Below are 20,556 nucleotides of genomic sequence, written 5' to 3' on the forward strand. Positions count from 1 at the left end.
TGGAACCCATAGACAGGAATGCACACAGGAGGACAGGCTCACCCTTCCCCACAGACACACACGCAGTGGGGCTGCCTGGAGCAGTATGGATGCAGCCTGCTAATCAAAATAGTCTTCAGATCTGAACACAGAAGACAGCCTTTTAGAGCATGGAAGGAAGTTCAGAGTTCAGTGCCATAGAGCCTAGGGGCTTGACACCTGGGCCAAGACCCTCCACCCTGAAGGGTTTCCTATAGCCTCTGGCTTGGTCCTGTTTGTCTTCTCCTTCCCCTTCCCTAGAGCTCCAAGTTTCTGTCTCTCTTTTTCCAAGACTTTTCTGTTCCCTGCACCCCATCCCAATGAATCCAGAAATAAGAGGTTTCTGGCATGGCCTTCTGGTGAACAGTGGCCTTAGACGAAAGAGGTGGGCAGAGAAATGGCCCAAAAGCTAGGGAGTTGGAGGGGGAAGACTGGAAGCTGATGGTCACAGTGATAGAGGAGATGGGGTGAGGAGAGGAGACAAGAGGACCAGCCATTGAAGTTTGCCCAGTGATAAGAAGCACTGTGTGTGCCAGGCCCCAGCATCAGCAGTCACTGCAGGAACAGGCCTGATGGGGGTGGGAGGTGGTCATCCTCCTTGGCACTTTGCCAGAAAGGACTGAGGGAGGTCTGTCTCCTACCATCTCTGAGAAAGCTGAGGCCACATGGAGCAGAAACAAATCTCCAAGCCAGGGGCTGTCAGGGAGGGTGCCTGGTTGCTAGGGCCTGTCTAGTCTGACAGGGCAATGGGGGTTGGGGGAAAAAGATGCTGACGTCTGAATTCAGAAGTGGAGCAGACCCCCACCATCACCCTCCCTGCCGAAGGGCCTGTCACAAGGCGGCCGTGGCTCACACCCCCTTATCAGTGCTGGGGTGTGGAGAGGGTGTCGCAGACGGGAGATAGGGCTGGGACAGGGCTGTCCACACCGGCCCTGCTCTGCCTCCCTCATTCACACCTCCTCAGAGGCCCTCGGCCCACTTTGCCCCTGCGGCCTCCAGCCCGCCCCACTGTGCTTCTTCTGCAAACCACCCCAGCAGGCTGCCTTGCTCCAAGGATTGCTCTGCCCTGGACAATTAAGAGACACCAAAGAGGAGGGATGCTGGACACTGTCTAGCCCCAACCCCTCACTTTACAGATAAAGGAACTGAAGAGTGAGGAGTGGCTACTTAACTAAGATCCTATTGCAAGTACACCGAGGAGCCAGAAGTAGAAGGCAGGTTCTCACCCCAGACCAGAACATGAAAGAGTCTGAGCCTCAGCTGGGGAACCCCTGAGAGCAGGGTTCCAAGGGCCATAGTGAAGGAGGAGTAAGGGGCACATTTATCCCTGAGGAGGGCCAGTGTGTTCCTATTCTAGCCTCATGCAGGGAGAGAGAGCACAATCAAATCATATCATCCTGGGCTCCACCTGCCTTGGATAAGACTCCCCAGGGCAGGGCTCTTCCATCTCTGCCCCCAGACTAGCTCTCTTCCATCTGTGTCTGAATGGTGATGGGTGGTGAGGGGTCAAAGGCTCTCTCTGAAGTGGTGGGCAGAGTAGGGGCACAGAGCACATCAATCAAGAGGCTAGTGGGAGAAGCCAGGATCCCTTCATGTGTGCAGGGAGGGAACCAAAACATCATCCTGTCTGGTGGTCTAAGAAGGAGCCAGTTGGGCCCCAGTTGCACCGAGACCTCAAAGGTGCTAGGGAGGCTCAGCAAACTTAAGGTCACTGCCTGTCACTGCCCCCACCCCTGCAGCCTTGAAGGACATTTGGGTAGATCTTTCTATCCGGGCATCACCAGAGGTAGGACATTTCATCCTGTGCCTGTGGAGTAACTGGGGCTGGAGGAGGGAGAGGATGGGAATATTTCTGAGATCCTGGCTGGGGGTAGGTAAGGGGGTGGGGCTTCACACCTGCACACAGCTGGAAGACCTAATTTTAGCTCTGCTTCTCCGAGGGTCAAACACACAAAAGTCCTTGCTCAGCGCACTCTGACTGCCACCTCCATGCTTCCATCTTCCCACCAGGGTGTCTGCCTCAGACCACAGACGAGACTGTAGAGCCTAACATAGGGTGGCCGGGGAAAGTGCCCTGGGAGTTCAGGCATGAGTTCAGCAATGCTCAGTACCCAGGTGTTATTCAAGACACAGGCTTGCCCACAGCCACATAGCAGGACCCAGGTCTCCACCCTTCTGTGTCCCTGCGCCCCCTGCCCAAGTGAATGAGCATATTAGGACTCAAGCAGGATAAGCTCCACGTTTCTGACTTGCTGCGTAACTCCAAAACATCTCTTGAACGCTCACTATTTGCAAAACCCTGCAGGGGCCTCAGAAAAGAATCAACTTCATTATGTGCCTGCCTCTAAAAAGTTAGCAGGGCACTGTAGGGCTAAAATGGGTAAATGCATGAATGACTGAATTAGAAAGCAACATGGATGAAGCTGGAAACCATCATTCTCAGCAAACTATCGCAAGGACAAAAAAACCAAACACCGCATGTTCTCACTCATAGGTGGGAATCGAACAATGAGAACACTTGGACACAGGAAGGGGAACATCACACACCAGGGCCTGTTGTGGGGTGGGGGGAGCGGGGAGGGATAGCATTAGGAGATATACCTAATGTAAATGACGAGTTAATGGGTGCAGCACACCAACACGGCACATGTATACATATGTAACAAACCTGCACGTTGTGCACATGTACCCTAGAACTTAAAGTATAATAAAAAAAAATACATATATATATATAAAGAAAGCAAATGAAAATAACTGCAACAACCTTGAGGGGGGAGTTGAGGGTAAACATTAGATGGGAAGCTGGAAAATCTTGGTAAGTTCCTAGAGTTTGTTGCTTCGTTTGTGAAATGGGATGAATCGCGCCGATTCAAATGGTGGACTGCATAAGCTCTGACTAGAAAGCGCTCTGCAAACTGTAAAGCACGGATATGCTCAAAGGGCTGGTTGCAAATATCACAGTCTTAGGATTTGAGAAGAGATTGAACCACTTCCACCACCGCAGGTTAACACCATACTGAGGCCTGGCTCTATCCCTCACTCTCTCAGATCAGGATGACCTTCATCAGACACCAATAATCATTCTCAAGAATTCACAGTAACTGGCTACCATTTATTAAGAGCTTACCAAACTGCACATGTTATCTTATTCAATCCTCAACCAATCCTGCAGGTCCTTCTCAACCTGCTTGCAGATGAGGAACCTGATTCAGAAGGATGAAGTCAGTTGTCCTCAACTCTCCCGCACTGATAAGTGGAAAGATGATTATGTGGGACCCCAAGTCTCCCCAGCAGCCTCCCCGCCCACTGCTGGCGTCCAAAGCATTGGCCCAGCCATGCCATGTAGACCCAGAGATGCGGCAGGCACTCTCCCTGTCCCAGAGTGACTCACAGGCAAATTGTGATGGAGACCTGTTTCTCCATAATGCAATCAATTCAGTGTTTTTCCTTCTAAAGAAACAGAAATGGGCTCAGTGACTTGGCTCAAGCCCATAATCCCAGCACTTAGGGAGGCCAAAGTGAGAGGATTGCTTGAGACCAGGAGTTCAAGACCAGCCTGGGCAACACGGCGAGAACTCATCTCCAGAAAAAAAAAGTTTTTAATTAGCCAGGCATGCTGGTACATGCCTGTAGTCCTAGCTACTCAGAAGGCTGAGGCAGGAGGATTGCTTGAGCCCAGGAGTTCAAGGTTAGAGTGAACTGCAATCGCACCACTACACTTCAGCCTGGGTGAGAAAGTGAGACCCTGTCTCTATAAGTAAACAAACAAACAAACAGAAATGAACTTAATAGAAAATATCAGAGCACATTATCACACGAAACTTGCTGGGTATGTGAAGTGAGTTGCCATGTAAAGTGAGTTTTCTACCAGAGGGATCTTCCATGGCTCTGTCTTGTTCAATGTTTTTAACAAACACATTGAAGGCTTGTTTATTCAATCTGCTATCTCAAAGCTCGGATGCATAGCTAACATGTCAGATGGCCAAATCAGGATCATCAAGAAAGTGAACCCACTTGAAGATGGGTAGAAACTGTAACAAGATGAAATCCTAACAGTTGGACATACATAAAATCTCACATTTGTGCTCCAAAAATTGGCTGTGTAAGTGCATAATGGGAAAGTGATTTGACAGCAGATCGATCATGTGAAAAAGACCTGAGGCAGTTAGTTGGACCGAGTCCCACAGGAAGCAATGGTATATAGTGTGAAAAGTGGAGCTTCCCTGAGAAGAGCTGTCAATCCCCTGGACTCAGTTCAGCACTGCTATCACTGCGTCCTGAATGCTTTGCTCAGATGTGGCTGCCACATCATGAAGGCATATAAAATCATGATGGTGAAGGGCCTGAAATTCATGAGCACCTGAGCATGACATGAGATGCCACATGTCTTTATAAGCTGCATATCTCAAAAGGACTATCAGGTGAAAGGAGGTGCCAGCCAGTTCTGTGTGGCCTGGAATGGCAGTTTGGGCCTGTCATTGATGGGTAGGAATTACAAGGGAAGGTTTCAACTTCATCTTATGAAGATATACTATAAAGAAAATTGCATAGCTGGGGTCCCAAAGGGATAGGAGAACATACTCCCTTAGAGATATTCAGAAGCTCAAAGACCACTTATCTGACAAAGGAGTCCTGTCTAGTGGCTGTATGTATTGGGAGAGGGTGGAGGTATAGTAGAGGGCCAGTCTGGCTTGAAACCCTGGTTTATCAGCAGAATCACCAGTGTTATTTGTTTAGAAAATACAAATTCCAGGCCGGCATGGTGGCTCACACCTGTAATCCCAGCACTTTGGGAGGCCAAGGTGGGCGGATCACTTGAGGCCAGTTCAAGACCAGCCTAGCCAACATGGTGAAACTCCGTCTCTACTAAAAATATATAAATTAGCCAGGTGTGGTGGCACACGCCTGTAGTCCCAGCTACTCAGGAGGCTGAGACATGAGAATCGCTTGAGCCCAGGTGGCACAGGTGGCAGTATGCTGAGATCGCGCCACTGGACTCCAGCCTGGGTGACAGAGCAAGACTCTCAAAAAAAGAGAATACTGATTCCAACCTCACATCAAATCTACAGAATCAAAACCTCAAGAAGAGTTAGAGAAGCTATTTTTTGAGGCAGATTATTCTAGATTGAGACTAGTTATAACAACATGAACTTTGAATGAAACCTATATTTAGGGAAAAAAATGCATAAACAACATTTTGGAACACCTGGGCCAATTTTAATAGGAATTGTTTATTAGATGATATCAAATTCTGGTAATTTTCTTAGATGTGATATTTTAAAATTATAGGGGAATGTTCTTATTCTTAGGTAATATAAGCTGAAGTATTAAAAAGGTGAAGTGTCATGCCTATAATTTACTTTTTAAAAAAAACCCAGCAAATCGCTTTTAATAATTTGGAAAAAAGAGAAAGCAAACAAGACAAAATTTGGGAGGAAGGGCAATCATTGCACTCTTCTTTCAACTTTTCTGTAGGCTTGAAATTTCTCAAAACAAAGTTTAGGGGAACATTATTAAGCTGTTAGGCTATTCTGAGGTGAGCCAAACATGACACCCACTGGACAAGATAACCTCTGCAATTCCATCCAGCCTGAGTGCCTGGTGCCTGATGTCTGAGGCTGAGTTCTTTGTGGCTTACAGAGCTGCAAGTTCCATACTGGGGTGGTGCCACAGCTGAAACTAAGTCTTGCAGTGACACTAGGCCACAGTGACCCCTAGAGGTACTTGGCACACTCAGGGGCAGTCCACCCCTTGACCACAATTGGCATGTTCAGGAGTAGGAAAGCCCATTGGCACCCCCACTGTCCTGAATTGCATGGGGCCTGTGTCAATGCAGTCCATCTTGCTTGGCCCTAATGACCTGAGGTTTGCTCCCTGAAGGTGGGGCTAGACTGGAAAAAGGAACACTGGATCCCCGATAGACAATCTCCAAGAAGGATGACATCCAAGAAAGCATCCCAGATGGAGGCTAGGCATGGAGACAGGCAGGAGCAGGAGTTTCACACCTGATGTGAGCCCAGCCCTGACCAAATCCATCAGAATGAACTATAGTGAGGATACAGGAGGCACTTGGAAGTGTGCCAGGATGGGGAAGGACACACGGGGTGAAGGTATGAAGGGGTGGGCAGGGAACAAACAGCACCCTGGGTGCCGGGTTAGGTTCAGGGATGGGCTGCTAATGGGAAGTTTGCGATTCAGAGGTGGTATCAATGACACTTATGTACTCACAAGGATGAGGCCAGGGGACACAGGTAGGTGACATGGTAACATTCAGAGTCATTCCAAGTATAGAACTGAGCCTAGAATTCTAATCAAAATCTGAAGGAAAGACAAGTTTTCCATTGCTTGAAGGTCAAGGTGCAAGGGGCAGAAATATTTGCAGGTATTTAATTAAGGGCTGACATCCATTCTCCTAACCTTTGCAATTTGTTGTATTGCTACACACAACAATATTGGTGCAACAGCCTCAATTCAGGGACCAGAGTTTGGAATTTCACAATAAAGATATCATCGAAGGTAGAGAGAAACTTGGGATGTGGGTTTCCAGCAGAAGAGCCTGTCCAGACTGGCACTTCCACCACGGCTGCCTTTCCCTCAGACCAGGGACTGTCTGAGGGTAAAGAGAACAGAAGGGCAGAATCTCAGGCTCAGCCTATGCTGCATCTGAGTCCAGGATGATCAACAGCCACATTGAGGGCTGAAGCGGTATGACAGGAGAAAAATTCTAACCTCTAACCAATTATTTACATTTCAAGTTTGTTTGGGGGAACTCTTGATGAAAGTGTTGAGACAATTCAAATACCACTGTTACACACTAACAAACTTTTTCAAAGGTTGTCTGATGCGCAAATCATATAAATAAATAAATATAAATAAAAATGAGGACTGGCAGACTGCAACTTTGTATTACAAGCTCTTACCTCCATTTTTCACAATGACCAGGCAGCATCTTTCAAAAGAAATAAAAACCTAAGAAACTTTTATTGATCTGTCCTTTTGCAGGTGGCGGTGAGGGCGGACAGGACGCCATGAAGGCCTCAGGCACACTATGAGAGTACAAGGTGGTGGGTCACTGCCTGCCCACCCCCAAATGCCATACATTACCCCTCTACCACATGCGAATCTTTGCACCTAATCATGTCGTCGCCAAGTCCTGCTTCTGGTACTTGGTATCTCAGTTAAAGAAGATGAAGAAGTCTTCAGGAGAGATTGTTACTGTGGGCAGGTGTTTGAGAAGTGCCCCCTGCGGGTGAAGAACTTCGGCAACTGGCTGCACTGTGACACCCAGAGCAGCACCCACAACATGTGCCAGGAATACGGGGACCTGACCACCGCGGGTGCTGTCACCCAGTGCTACCAAGACATGGGTGCCTGGCACTGCGCCCAGGCCCACTCCATCCAGATCATGAAGGTGGAGGAGACCACAGCCAGCAAGTGCCGCCGGCCAGCCGTCAAGCAGTTCCACGACTCCAAGATCAAGTTCCTGCTGCCCCACTGGGTCCTGCACTATCAGCACAAGCCACACTTCACCAAGAGGCTGAACACCTTCTTCTAGGGGCAGGCCCTCACCCGGGTGTGCCCCAAATAAACTCAGAAATGCCCCAGTGAAAAAAAAAAAAAAACTTTATTGATCTAAAAATAAGAGATTCTACCATCTAGGTGGAGAGGAATGAGCAAGAAGAGCATAAGAAGTAACTCCAAGGCTGCTGGCAATGCAGGTCGGCAGAACAGAGCAACAGGGGAAGGGAGTTGGGGGCCCGCCTCTAGAGATGGGCAGTAGGTACCTAGGACTTATCCCACAGAGCTGCCCACTCACACTCCTGGAGAAACACCCAGGCCACACCATCACCTCTCCATTGGGGAGAAAAAATAACAGATTGTTTGGTCACAGTGACATTTTGGCTCTACATCCCCGAGAAGAGGAGAACTGGCACAAGCTAATGGGGAACAGTGTGATAAAACAGAATGGTACTAATCAGGCTACTGTGTTCTGACCCCTCAACTTTTCTTTTTTACCCAAATAAAAGAGCAGAACAATGTCAATCACTATCATCTTATCTTTATCTTAAAGTCTTGGCATTTCTCTTAGAACAAACACACCACAAAAATCTTTCTTGTAATGCCACTCGGAAAAGACAGCAGTGGTATGTATGACAGATTCAGACAAGTTCTTATGCCCCAAGACGTTTTACTGACAATACGCAGGATAGCCCATGAAAGGACTCCGTGTAAACCCAAATCAAGAGATCTGGCTCAGAAAAACAGCCACAATTTCCCCCAGGAATGCTAAATGCCTTTGGACCTTTGGCCCACTATGCTAGGTAGACAAGCAGGCACAGAGGAAGCAAATAATAAGCTAGTGATTTTGTGGGCAGATCTTTTTCTTTTTTTTCTTTCTTTTTTTTTTTTTTTTTTGAGACAGGGTCTCCCTCTGTGGCCCAGGCTGGAGTCCAGTGGCATGACCATGTCCCATCGCAGCCTCGACCTGCCAGGCTCAAGCGATCCTCCCATCTCAGCCTCCCGAGTAGCTGGGACTACAGGTGTGCACCACCATGCCCAGCTAATTTTTGTATTTTTTTGTAAAGACAGGGTTTCATTATGTTGCCCAGGCTGGTCTCAAACTCCTGGGCTCAAGCGATCCACCCACCTCGATTTCCCAAAGTGCTGAGATTATAGGCCTAAGCCACCATGCCTGGCCGTAGACCCGTCATAGGTTTCTTAATCTTAAGAACAAAAAGCTCACCTGGAAAGCAAGAACACATCAATTTGGCAGTATCTGGTCACTAAAAGAACTGTATCTCTGGAGGCAAGCATGGGCTCTAATAAACCCCACAAAGTATTGCCGTCTAATTCCCAAATACTCCTGACTGTCTCTTTCCACAGAGCTAAGGAGGGTTCAATTCAAAGAACATTAAAGTCCCTTTGGCTTGCATAGCAGACGAGAAACCAAGGTCTTCTTGCCAAGCACGCCTCGGGCCCACAAATACCCATGGAAATAGGTATATATTTCTGAGTAAAAAGCCACCATCCATGTCAGAAAAGACGAATCTACCTCAGCTGTCTTTCTTCTCTTAGATCTGTCTGCCTCATACTTTGTGGATGACTACTTTGGAAAAGTGAAACTCAGGTAAGACACTAAGCTCTCTAAGCCTCAATTTTCTCACAGGTAAAATGGGGATAGTATATTTACCTCAGAGAGTCATTGTGAGACAACACATGTAAAGCACTGAGCCTAGTATATAGAACACATTTAATGAGCAGAAACTAGTTGCTGAGTGCTTCTACGTAGACAGAACTAGAGAAAAGAGCAGATTCATGAGAGGAGAAAGAAGAAACAAATATACAGTGCATGTGGACAGGAACTACATAGAAGATTTCTAAAAGCTGCCTCCAAGACCAATTCAGGTCCTAGGGGGAAAAATGTACAACACTGAGTTCTGAGAAGGCTGGGCAGATACATCAAAGACAATGCATGGTTTGGAAGCATGAAACTAAACAAATGTCTTCCCAATACTCTACATCCAGAGGGATACAAATGCAGTGTCATCTGTGGGCAGTCTTCCTGTTAACTTGACACAAGATCAGCCCTCCATCTGCAGGTGTCAAAGCTCCCTTAATAATTAGTTCCTGAGTCAAATATAATACTGACAAAAACATTGTAGATCTTTCATCTTTTGGGGGAATTTTTAGTCATAAATTTAGGATTCCATTGTTTCTTTAAAGCAAAGCCACTAGTAGCTGAGGGCGATGGTGTGTGCCTGTAGTCCCAGCTGCTCAGGGGGCAGAGGCAGAAGGATTGCTTAAGCCCAGAAGTTTGAGGCTATAGTGAGCTATGATTCCACCACTGCACTCCAGCCTGGATGACACAGCGAGACCACATCTCTTAAAGAGAAAAATTTTTTAAAAAGCAAAAAGCAAAGCCACTAAAATATGTTAGCCTAAAGAGGGCTGCTTCATTACAGATGGTATGACACATCTTGAGATAAAAACTAGGATGGCTTTCTTGTCTGGGTTCCTGAGTGCTCTTTAGCTTTGAGTTCTTCTAGCTTCTTCTCATAGCGACTCATAAAGTAATCATCTGGTTCAATCTCTGCATTCTTCAAGTTTTCCATGATCTTTTCCAGTCTGAGCACTGATCGGGCTCCTTCAATCTTTCTTGTACTCAAGTACAAGGTGAACTCCTGGAAATTCAGGAGCTTACAGGTGTCCACAGAGCAGATATTCCGGATATCACTAGTTCTATCCAAATGAGGAAAAAACACCAGTCCTGACAACTTCTCTAGGTCCTGGAGGCTCACTTGGAATTCAGTTAACTGGGGCTGGAAGCCGATGGCTTCATTGGGTACCACAAAGGCCCCTAGCGCCAGTGGTTCGGTAGATACTGAGCTTCTGCGGGCCAGGATTACCTTATAAAGGTGTGAGGGGACTGCCACGTTGTCCTTGCCAATCACCTAAAAACAAAGCAGCCATATTAGTGATGCCAATTTGTGCTAACAGTTCGCAAATTTTTTCTGAAAAAAACTTATTTAATGCATTGCTGAAATGTACTTATAAGCCATCCCACTCTGTTCTAATAAATTTAAATTCAACTGCCAAAAATAATAAACTGACTCAAGAGATTCACATACAAGATGAGTATCTAACAGGTCAATTCTGATCACATTCTTTAAAATAATATAACCCCAGGTGAGGCACAGTGGCTCATACCTGTAATCCCAGCACTTTGGGACGCCAAGGCGGGCGGATCACTTGAGGTCAGAAGTTCAAGACCAGCCTGGCCAACATGGTGAAACCCCATCTCTACTAAAAAAAAATACAAAAATTAGCTGGGTGTGGTGGCAGGTGCCTGTAATCCCAGCTACTTGGGAGGCTGAAGCAGGAGAATCACTTGAACCCAGGAGGCAGAGGGTGCAGTGAGCCGAGATTGCACCACTGCACTCCAGCCTGGCCGACGGAGCAAGACTCCATCTCAAAAAATAAAAATAAAATAATGCCAACCCAAAGATCAGGGGTCACAGTCTCTGTTCTGTTTGTAGGACAAAGGACAAAGGAATGCCATGAGTGAGTCCTGGTTTTTTAATAGACAAGAAAAGCTGTCATTTTCTCTTTATCTCATAATCAGAACTTCTGGTGCTCCAAACATTCAAAGGTCAAAACTGCAGGCTTGGGTACTCCCAGCTCTAGAAATGAAAACATGGCCTTAGTTTATGAAATTCACTAGGGAACTAAACAGATAGCCCTTAGAGAAGCAGCCAGGTGTCAAGTCAACATTACCATCTCCAGGATCACTTCAATTAGGGCTAATTTTTAAAGTTAAATTACATAAATGTAAATGCTGTTTGCTCTGAGTTTTGCACATCCTTGGGCTTGTGATCAAAGAACTTCTAAATATGTTGTCATATCAAACATTTTGGAAAGGTATCCAAACAATGAAGAAGCCAGAGCCAGGGTCAGGCCTAGAAAACATAAATTAGTTGTGTGGTTTGGCTGAAATTAATGAAATAACATTATTACTAAACCTTTTCAAATTTCCTTCCAATTGGCATCTGGGCCAGGTGCAGTGGCTCATGCCTGTAATCCCAGCACTTTGGGAGGCCAAGGCAGGCCGATCCCCTGAGGTTGGGAGTTTGAGACCAGCCTGACCAACATGGAGAAACCCCATCTCTACTAAAAATACAAAATTAGCTGGGCGTGGTGGCGCATGTAATCCCTGCTACTCGGGAGGCTGAGGCAAGAGAATCGCTTGAACCTGGGAGGTGGAGGTTGCAGTTAGCCGAGATTGTGACACTGCACTCCAGCCTGGGCAACAAGAGCGAAACTCCATCTCAAACAAAACAAAACAAAAAGGCTTTTTTGAAAAAGAAAATACTCAACATCTATTTACTTAATAGTCCCCAATAACTGACATAATCCAACTAAAATATGCTCATTGGTATTACTGCCCCTCCCGGGCCCTTCCCTGGTAAGAGTCAGTTTTCTTTCCTGATCAGACAGCTCTGCCTGCAGCAAGATTCGTTCTTGTGAGCCCAAATAAGGCAGAGACACGACAGCTACAAAGGAGGTTTCTTTTCTGCTTTTTTCAAGCTCCTACCTACATGGCACACAGCCTGGGAACTCCATGGCCATCTGCTGTCTGTCACACATGAAGGTCCCACTGCCAAGACCAATTGTAGAGCTTCAGGGAAGACCCATGCACGGGAATGATTTCCAAAACCAACTGTCTTCGAAGTTACTGAAAGTGGTTGGTCAGGGTGTGGTGTAAAGTCTATGAAACTATGTGCTACAAACATAAAATCCCCATTTCACCCCAAAAATTCATTTATGCAGCTGGGAAGATAAACATACTCTTCAAAGCAAAAAATATACTGAGGGAGAACCCTATGGAAGTCCACAATTAACTCACAAATCACCAAAAGATGTTAATTCAACAATGCAGCTCAGAGGTCCTGTGCCTGGCATTGCTGGAAATACAGAAAAGAATATGCTTTAAAGTATATGCAGCTGGTGCCTCCACTCAAGAAACTTACCACCTAGAGTGGGAACCAAGACCTACAGCTTTCACTACAGGTAGAATGTGATTAGGTACCAATACAAAGCCCAAATAACAGCACGAAGGGGATTCAGGGGAAGCTGGGGACCAGAACTGAGGGCACAGATGCAGCTGAGCCATAGTTTGCAAAGAGGAAGAAGGTGAAAGGGGCTTCAAGTATTCCAGGTGCTAGCTAGGAATCCAACAGTTAAACAAAGTCTTTGTGCCACCTTGTGGACGTTCCCCATCACTGCAGTACAGTCCAAGAACATTCACTTGATTTTCTCTCCTCATGGACTCCTTGTCTACAAACAAACGGCAATTTTCAAATATAATTAACATGCCCATTGCTGCCATGCAGAGCTAATCAGGCTCGTAAAATTCCAGCCAAAAGCAAAGACGTTGGACATTTTAAGTTCTACAGCTTTACTTTATGCAAATGTACCATTTCTACAGGTGTTTAAAAACTCTTAGAATTGCTAGACGACCTCCATTCTACTTTTGAGAAACCTCATGGAAACAGAAATTCCTATCAGGAATCACAGGTGTGATCCTTCTACCCATGACCTTCTCACACTATTTCAAGGGGGTAAAATACTATCCCTAGAACTAAGGAGAAAAATAAAAACTTAGCTACTCACTAATCTCTTTTCTCATTCAGTCTGCTTTGTTCTTAGGAAGCAAACATCTTTAATCTGTCTAATATAGGGACAGGTCCTAGTTGGATATTCAGAAAAACCCACTGTTTCTTCCTTGAATTTAAGACAATTTTTTAAAACAATCAATCGTAAAATATTTTAGAGCTGTCTCTTTAAAGACAACTCAATCTACATAATAAATTTTTTCTACTTTTGGAAAAATTGGGAGACTTCCAGAAATGTTTCTAAACACTACTAGAGGTTCGGTGGACTGGAAGCCCAGAGACCTTCAAACCTGGCTTTGCCACTAAGCTGCAAGTCGTGTCCACCTATTTCTTGTTTCTTCATTTATAAAATACGTAACAGCCATCCCCATGGGTGGATTGCTATTTTTTATTTTATAAATGCCTCTCTCGTAGCATTGTTATGAAGATACAATGACATGTTAGTTAAAAATTTTTCAAAATCTCCAAGATCTATGTAAAAAGCTGTTTTGTAGTGGACATCATTCAAAAGATACAACGGCATCTGGTACAAAAGATGGTTTTACAGAGGGATGGGGGCGGGAGAAACGTATAATCAAGCAAGATTAGACTAGTTACAGGTCAGCAATGGGGTTTCAGGAGGAGAAAGCAACTTGGGCACAAATAATGTCTATAACAAAGGACTCAAAGGCTTAACACAAACCAAGTCTAATTAATCAGTGAGTCAGCAAACAACCCTTTTCATGTAAAGATTTAGGTATAAAAATATTTTGCAAAGGAAACCCTTGCTTCTGTTAAATTTCCAAGAAGCACTGAACTCTATGCAAGACTGTAGCAAAAATTGGAAGTCAACTGGGAGTTAACTAGAAAATACAGTACATAAGCTGGCACTCATTCGCAACCTGAAGCTAGTTTTCTTATATGCTGGCCTAAGCTTGTTTCCTTCCATCCAAGAGACAGAAATGACAATTTGCCACCACCACCTGTGCCACCCAGACCCAGGAGAGACCCAAAACAAACAATACCCACAATAAGCCTGCCATTTGTAAGGTCATACATACTGTAAATGTACCTCCAATAAAATATTAAGCAGCATCAAGAGGAAAAAATATGTACCTGCTGGAATTAGACAGATATATTTGGTTACATTCCCCTGGTAAGACAAAAAAAGAAACTCCAAAAATAAAACTAGAGGGACAGATCAAGAGACCAAGCCCTTAAAAAGTCATGCCGATCAAGTGAAAGAAAGAAACCATGGGAGTCTGATAAACAGCAAATCCGAACCTGAGCGGGAGAAGGAACATGAAAAGTGAGGGAGTCACAAAGTGTGGTAAAGTCAACAAGAATGTGGTCGCCCCCTGTGTTATCTATAAAGCCTCAGCAGATGCTTGTGTGGCAGCACAAACCCTGGAAGACGGTACTTCTCACACTGGGTTACGTGTTCCAGGCCAAAGGGTAGGAGCCTACTAAGTCACAGTAAAACAAGCGCCCTCTTTCTAGGCTGTCAATAGTACTTGAAAATTTAGGGTGAGGGTAGGGAGACAACCAGTAAAATAATTTAACTTTCATTAAAACAAATAGATATGGAAATGAACAAAAGCTTTCCCTAAATATAAAGCAAGAGACTTAAAAAAAAATATTACTCCCCTATCACTTCAAATGATGTCTCAAGACTCCTGAGGGCATTTTCAATTTCCTCCCCTTTAGGGTTAGTATAATGGAAGTTTGCAAAGTGCTGTTATAAAAGAACACAGATTGTTAAATATTTCTAACATTACCACCATCACTGAGTTCTAAAATCTGAAGCTCACTTTCTTGTCAGACCATTTATAATGTCCAAACCAGAATCTTCAGGTATGTTTCACTTGTCTGGAATCAACTTCTTGAAACAGGAACATCAGAGAAAGCACAGGGATGACCTCAGCTATATAATAAAGGGGGTGATTCTGATTAGAACTGTCAGATGACTCACTTCTGATAAAATCACTGCTACGAATCTTCCCTTAGGCTCATATTCACTCAAGTTCTATGATGATGTGATCCTTTCCCACATATTCTAACAGACATTTCTGCCTGGCTATAAGGAATCCTCCGCTTGGCCCATTTTCTGTTATTTTTGCATGCTAGCAAGTATCACTTGTAACTCCTCTCTCCATCCACATCATCTTTTATTATCTGCTAACCTTAAGCTTTTGTATATGAACAGCACAGCAATTCATTTACTATAAACTTGAGCGCTTCAAAGAGTAACACTGTGAATGACGCAATTGTCAGACAGACCCATGTTTGGATATCCTCTTTGACAATTATAAGCTATATGCCTGAGACTCGATCCTTAAAGCCTTGATTTCCTTGTCTATAAAAGAAAATGGTCACTACTTTTTTTGTAAGGGTGTAGTGAAGATTGAATGAGATGCATATATAAAGCTACTTACATACTGCCTGGTATACCTGGCCCTCAAGAAATGCCAGTTCATTTGCTTTACTTCCCCCAAAGTAAAAACACATATATGCTTCATTGCCTGGACAGAAAACTAAATAAACCCTTTTATTGGGTACAACTTCCTAAAATAAGGTTGAGTATAGTTGTAAGCAAGCAGTAAATATTAAATGGCTAGATCTGAGAAAACAGAACACTTTCCAAGCACTCTGAATTGCCGTATGTAATTGCAAGACATTGCCTTGAAAGCGGGAATTCGTGATTCAAATTATTCGTTGCTTGAGAGAAACAGACCAGTCTCCAGAACTGGGCAATGCTGGGTCCCCTTTCCCAGAATAATTAAAGGACATCATTTTATCCATATTTGTTTTATAATTAATTGCCTACTTTTCAAAGGCCCTGCTTGCTAGAAAATTATCTTGAAATTCTTGCCTGAACTTTTTAGCTGGTCATTTGAAGTTTCTGCCACCAGGCCCCAAACTTTCCTTTTATTTTTGTCTCCTTCCCTACATGAACACTCTAACTTTAACTGTTTTCTCAGCATATATCCTATCTCTTCTCATCTCTTCACCTTGCCTAGGTAGACCTCACATGTCTGTATTTCTTAACCAAATTCTCCCAAGTTTATAGATACGTGTGTGTGCATATATATAAAAATTTGGGCCCAACTAAATTCTTGGCAAGAATTTCAAGATAATTTTTCCAATTTATTTTACTAACAAACTATATTTTGCTTTCATCTAATAGATACACCAAAGATTTTTAGGTTTAAAATTCTACCTGAAATAAAGTTTGATATGAAATATAATGCCAAATCTAATAAAAGGAGTATTATTATGGAGATATTTGTTAGTGAAAAACATAAATATATAAAAGTAGATGTCAGTTTGATATGCTTCTGAGAAAACTGAAAAACCATACGCTTCTCCAGAAATATGGATTCCTGGAGTCAATATTCAACTTTACATATACATACACAACGTACAAACACAGTGAACTGCTTTCCTAACGACCAGTGTCTGTCAATCCCTGTTTTGAAATACAAGAACACAGAAAGCAGAGGAGAAAGGCCTTCTCAACAGTGAGCCACTAAAGGCAATGGAATCCATGTACTATGAGCTTTGGGGCTCTCTCCATCCACTATAAAAGGCTAAAAATAAATGTGGTGAACATACCTGACAAACCAAACAGCAAAGCAAGCACTCAAGAATCAATCTGAATTGCTGTCCAGATCTTGGTTTCTAAACATCAATCTCCACTAAAAGGATCCAGTGCTCCTTGGAGAAATGGCCGATGGCCAAGATGAACATGGAACATAGCCTTATGCCAGAAAGCAGGAAATGCTAAAAAATGATGAGGATGCATCAAAAGGACACAGGAGACACCTGAAGGGGCTCCCACTGGCTAAATCTGGGGCAATTTGAGCATCAAAATGAACAATCACAGTAAACATTAAAACTCTTTGAATAAAAATAAATCTGTGAGTCTACACTGATAACAAGGAAAAGCTCTAACAGTGGAATGTCAACTAATAAACGAAGGAGTAAGAATTAGAAAGTCATCATTTAGCAACTATCATAGTAATACCTAATCCAGGCAAGAAATTATCAATGGGTGCTAAAACTATTGAGTGAAAGTTTGAAGAGGAAAAAGATGCTTACATTGCCTCGAAGTATTTCCACAGATTACTTATAAATTCCAAAGGGGGAAATGGTGAAAAAACCTGGTAGACACCACCTTAACCAAGTAAAGTTAAAATCATCAATAATCAGACAAACTGATATTATGCACCTCCTGATGCGATGCACTGAGAAGGACACAAGATCACTGCTCCTACATTCTGCCAAAAACATAACGAATGATGAGCAAACAACGGACAAACCCAAAGGAGGGACACACTGTAAAACAACTGGCCCATACTCTTCAAAAATATCAAAGTCATTCAAGACAAAAGGCTGAGTCAGAAGCTAGTTCAGATTAAAGGAGACTACAGAGACATGACAACTAAATGCAATGCTCAATCCTGGTTGGATACCGAATCAGAAAAAAAAAAAAAAAAAAAAAAAACACAGTATAAAGGATATTATTGGGTAATTTGTAAAATTTGAATATGGACTAAATATTAGGTAATATTTCTATATGTTGTTTCATGAATTTGATTATTATTCTGTGGTTACATGACAGAACGCTTAGGAGGAAAGGAACACGATATCTGCAACTAACTCAAATGGTTCAGAAAACAAAAACAGGGGTATGCCTATCTACATGGGGGAGCACAAATGTGGCAGTGTTAACAACTAGTAAATCTAGGTGAAAGATACAGGGGAGTTCTTTTTATTGTTCTTATAACCTTTCTATAAATTTGAAATTATATCCAAATAAAACACTAAGAAATATTAACCTGCTAAAAGCAAAGAGAAAAAAAATTAACCTGCTTTGCAAAAAACTAATAAATATATATTAAAGTAGGGTTTCCAGTTGAAAAAGGCAAACAACACGGGTTCTTGGTCCTCTCCTCCGCAAATTAAAAGGAAAATACATATATATATATGGATATCCATATATATATTCCATATAAATATGTGGAATGGCAGTAAAAAGGTATAAAAGTGCTGAAAAATGACAGAGTAGTGCATTAGTGGACTAAGAACTACCGTGAACTTCTGGAAGATGAAAGATGGATGTGATGACATTGTTAAGATAAAACAAACAGGAAAAAGCCAAAGCTGATATTAATATTTTTACCTCCCCTTAAGTAGTACTCCAGCAAATAAAGGGTATCAAAATCAAAGTGTGTGACTGAAAAAAATTCATCTGCAGAATTACCATACAACTCACAAAAGTAGCAGGCCTTTGTTTTGCCTTCATATGAGGCTAGAAAAATACTAGCCTTGCTCCCTCACTTCACTTAGGCTTCTGCCCTATCTCACTTCCCCTTGTCTTTCTTTCCCACTCTAATACAATCCTTTACCGTGCTTTATATTTCTACGAGGCATTTTACTTACTACGTATCTCCTCCACTATAATGCATGCTCCATGAGGGTACTCTTTTCTGCTTTGTTTACTGCTGTATCAGAAGCACCCAGAACAGCACCAGGTACCTAGTAAAAGCTTAGTTAAGTCTCTGTTGAATAAAAGGAAGGAAAGAAGAAAGGGAATGAAGGAGAAAGGGAAGGAGGGAGGAAACAAGTAATCCAAATTAAAACAGAAAGTCAGAGGGCTCCAAGAATATATTTTCACGAAAAAACTAATTTACCTTTTTAAAAAATCATATGATGATATGCTTAAATCACCTCAATTATCTGAATTAGAAAGTAAAAACATACTCCATTTTTAAAGAGCAATTATAATACACTGCCACCCTTACCTTCCACTTCTCAGTTTTTCTGTTGTTTGTGGTAATACTTCTCTCTCAAGTGGCACAGATTTAATGATATAGAATTATATCTACTTCCTGATAGGTCCAAACATACTACATACACACTTATAATAATATAAATGCTAGTTAAATATTTTCCAATAGATCTTGGATTACAAACTCAAAGACCAACAAGGGCTAGACAGGAAATGTAAATGAGTAAAATTGGGCAGGTAAAGACTACAGTGAATTAAAGATGTGTGTTCAATCTAAGGAGAAGGTTGATACTCTTGTCTAGTAAATTGGCTGCCTATGCGAGTATATGCCAACTGTTACGGAGTCATCTGATTTAAGAGAAGCTAAAATCTGGGTTTATGTGAAATCTCCCAATTATTAAACATTATCAACTAATTAAAAAATAACATACAGTCAGGTGTGGTGGCTCACGCCTTTAATTCCAGCCCTTTGAGGGGTGGAGGTGGGAGGACTGATTACTTGAGGCCAGGAATTTAAGGCCAGCCAGGATAACATACTGAGACCCCCACCTCTACAAAAAAGAAACTTAAAAATTAGCTGGGCGTGGTGGTGCATGCCTGTAGTCATAGCTACTTGGTAGGCTGAAGTGGGAAGATCTCTTAAGCCCAGAAGATAAAGGTTACAGTGAGCTACGATCTTGTCACTGCACTCCAGCCTAGCAGACAGAGCAAGACCCTATCTCTATGAAAAACTTAAAAATATATATATATATACCATGTGAGCCAAATAAAATACCTCTATGGGCTGGACTTGCCATAAGAGGCCTCAGTTTACAAACTCTGCTACAGGCAAAACTCAGACTACATTATCGTTAGCAAACATAAATGTAAATGCTACAAACCTTGACAAGTATAAATGATAGATCAAGATTAAAGGTTCAAGTATATTATGTAAAGTATATGATGCAAAGTTTACCAACAGAAGAACTCAAATTAAGTATATATGACTAGCAGAGTATGGTGCAGTGCAAGAAGTAAACAATAAATTTCATAATTTTATAGAGATAAATTAACTGTTAATAAGTGACAGGTCACAAGTTAAAAATATATTTTAGTGCTCATTATTCTGAGATATAGAAATAAGCGCCAGAACAAATAAAAACTAGACAGTGGGATAAGGAATATAAGTGAGACTTCACCTTTTCATCCTGCTTTGTACTGTTTGAATTTCATTACAATGTCATATACTTCCACAACCATGTTTTAAGATTTAGCATTTTTATCATTATGTACATATAATTGCATAATTTAAAAAATTTTTAAGTTTAAATTCGAGGAAAGATAGTTTGCCAATTATGACTTTAATGTCATGACCGAAAAAAAAGCATCAAGACTAAATCATGTTTAATATAAGTATCTAATTTCACAACTCCTAACATAACATGAACTCACGAACTCAAAAGCATCGACTTAGAAGACTACAAAAATTGTGCTTTAAAATTAATAAAGAGCCACCTGACTTTTGGGCTTCTGTAGGTAAGAAAGGAGAAATAAAAAAGAATCTTAGAAATCATAGGTTTATGAGTACATGCACCAAATAATACAAAAAACACT

At 42.6% G+C, this 20,556-nt stretch overlaps 1 protein-coding gene and 1 pseudogene across 3 annotated transcripts in view; one reads left to right on the top strand and one right to left on the bottom strand.

Annotated features, from left to right (window-relative positions):
* The first annotated feature begins 7,016 nt into the window (after positions 1-7,016).
* LOC100455372 (large ribosomal subunit protein eL20-like) lies at positions 7,017-7,573 on the top strand (annotated as a pseudogene).
* Positions 7,574-9,251: 1,678 nt separating this feature from the next.
* Positions 9,252-20,556, bottom strand: part of EXOG (exo/endonuclease G) — a 28,151-nt gene continuing 16,846 nt past the window's right edge. For all 3 annotated transcript variants that reach the window (XM_002813920.6, XM_024245263.3, XM_054552287.2), the window contains one exon: positions 9,252-10,469. In XM_002813920.6, the coding sequence (XP_002813966.3) occupies positions 10,008-10,469 (462 nt within the window). In that variant the 3' untranslated portion in view covers positions 9,252-10,007. The remainder of the gene's footprint in view (positions 10,470-20,556) is intronic.

The sequence above is a fragment of the Pongo abelii genome, chromosome 2, assembly GCF_028885655.2.
Source record: "Pongo abelii isolate AG06213 chromosome 2, NHGRI_mPonAbe1-v2.0_pri, whole genome shotgun sequence".
NCBI lineage: Eukaryota > Metazoa > Chordata > Mammalia > Primates > Hominidae > Pongo > Pongo abelii.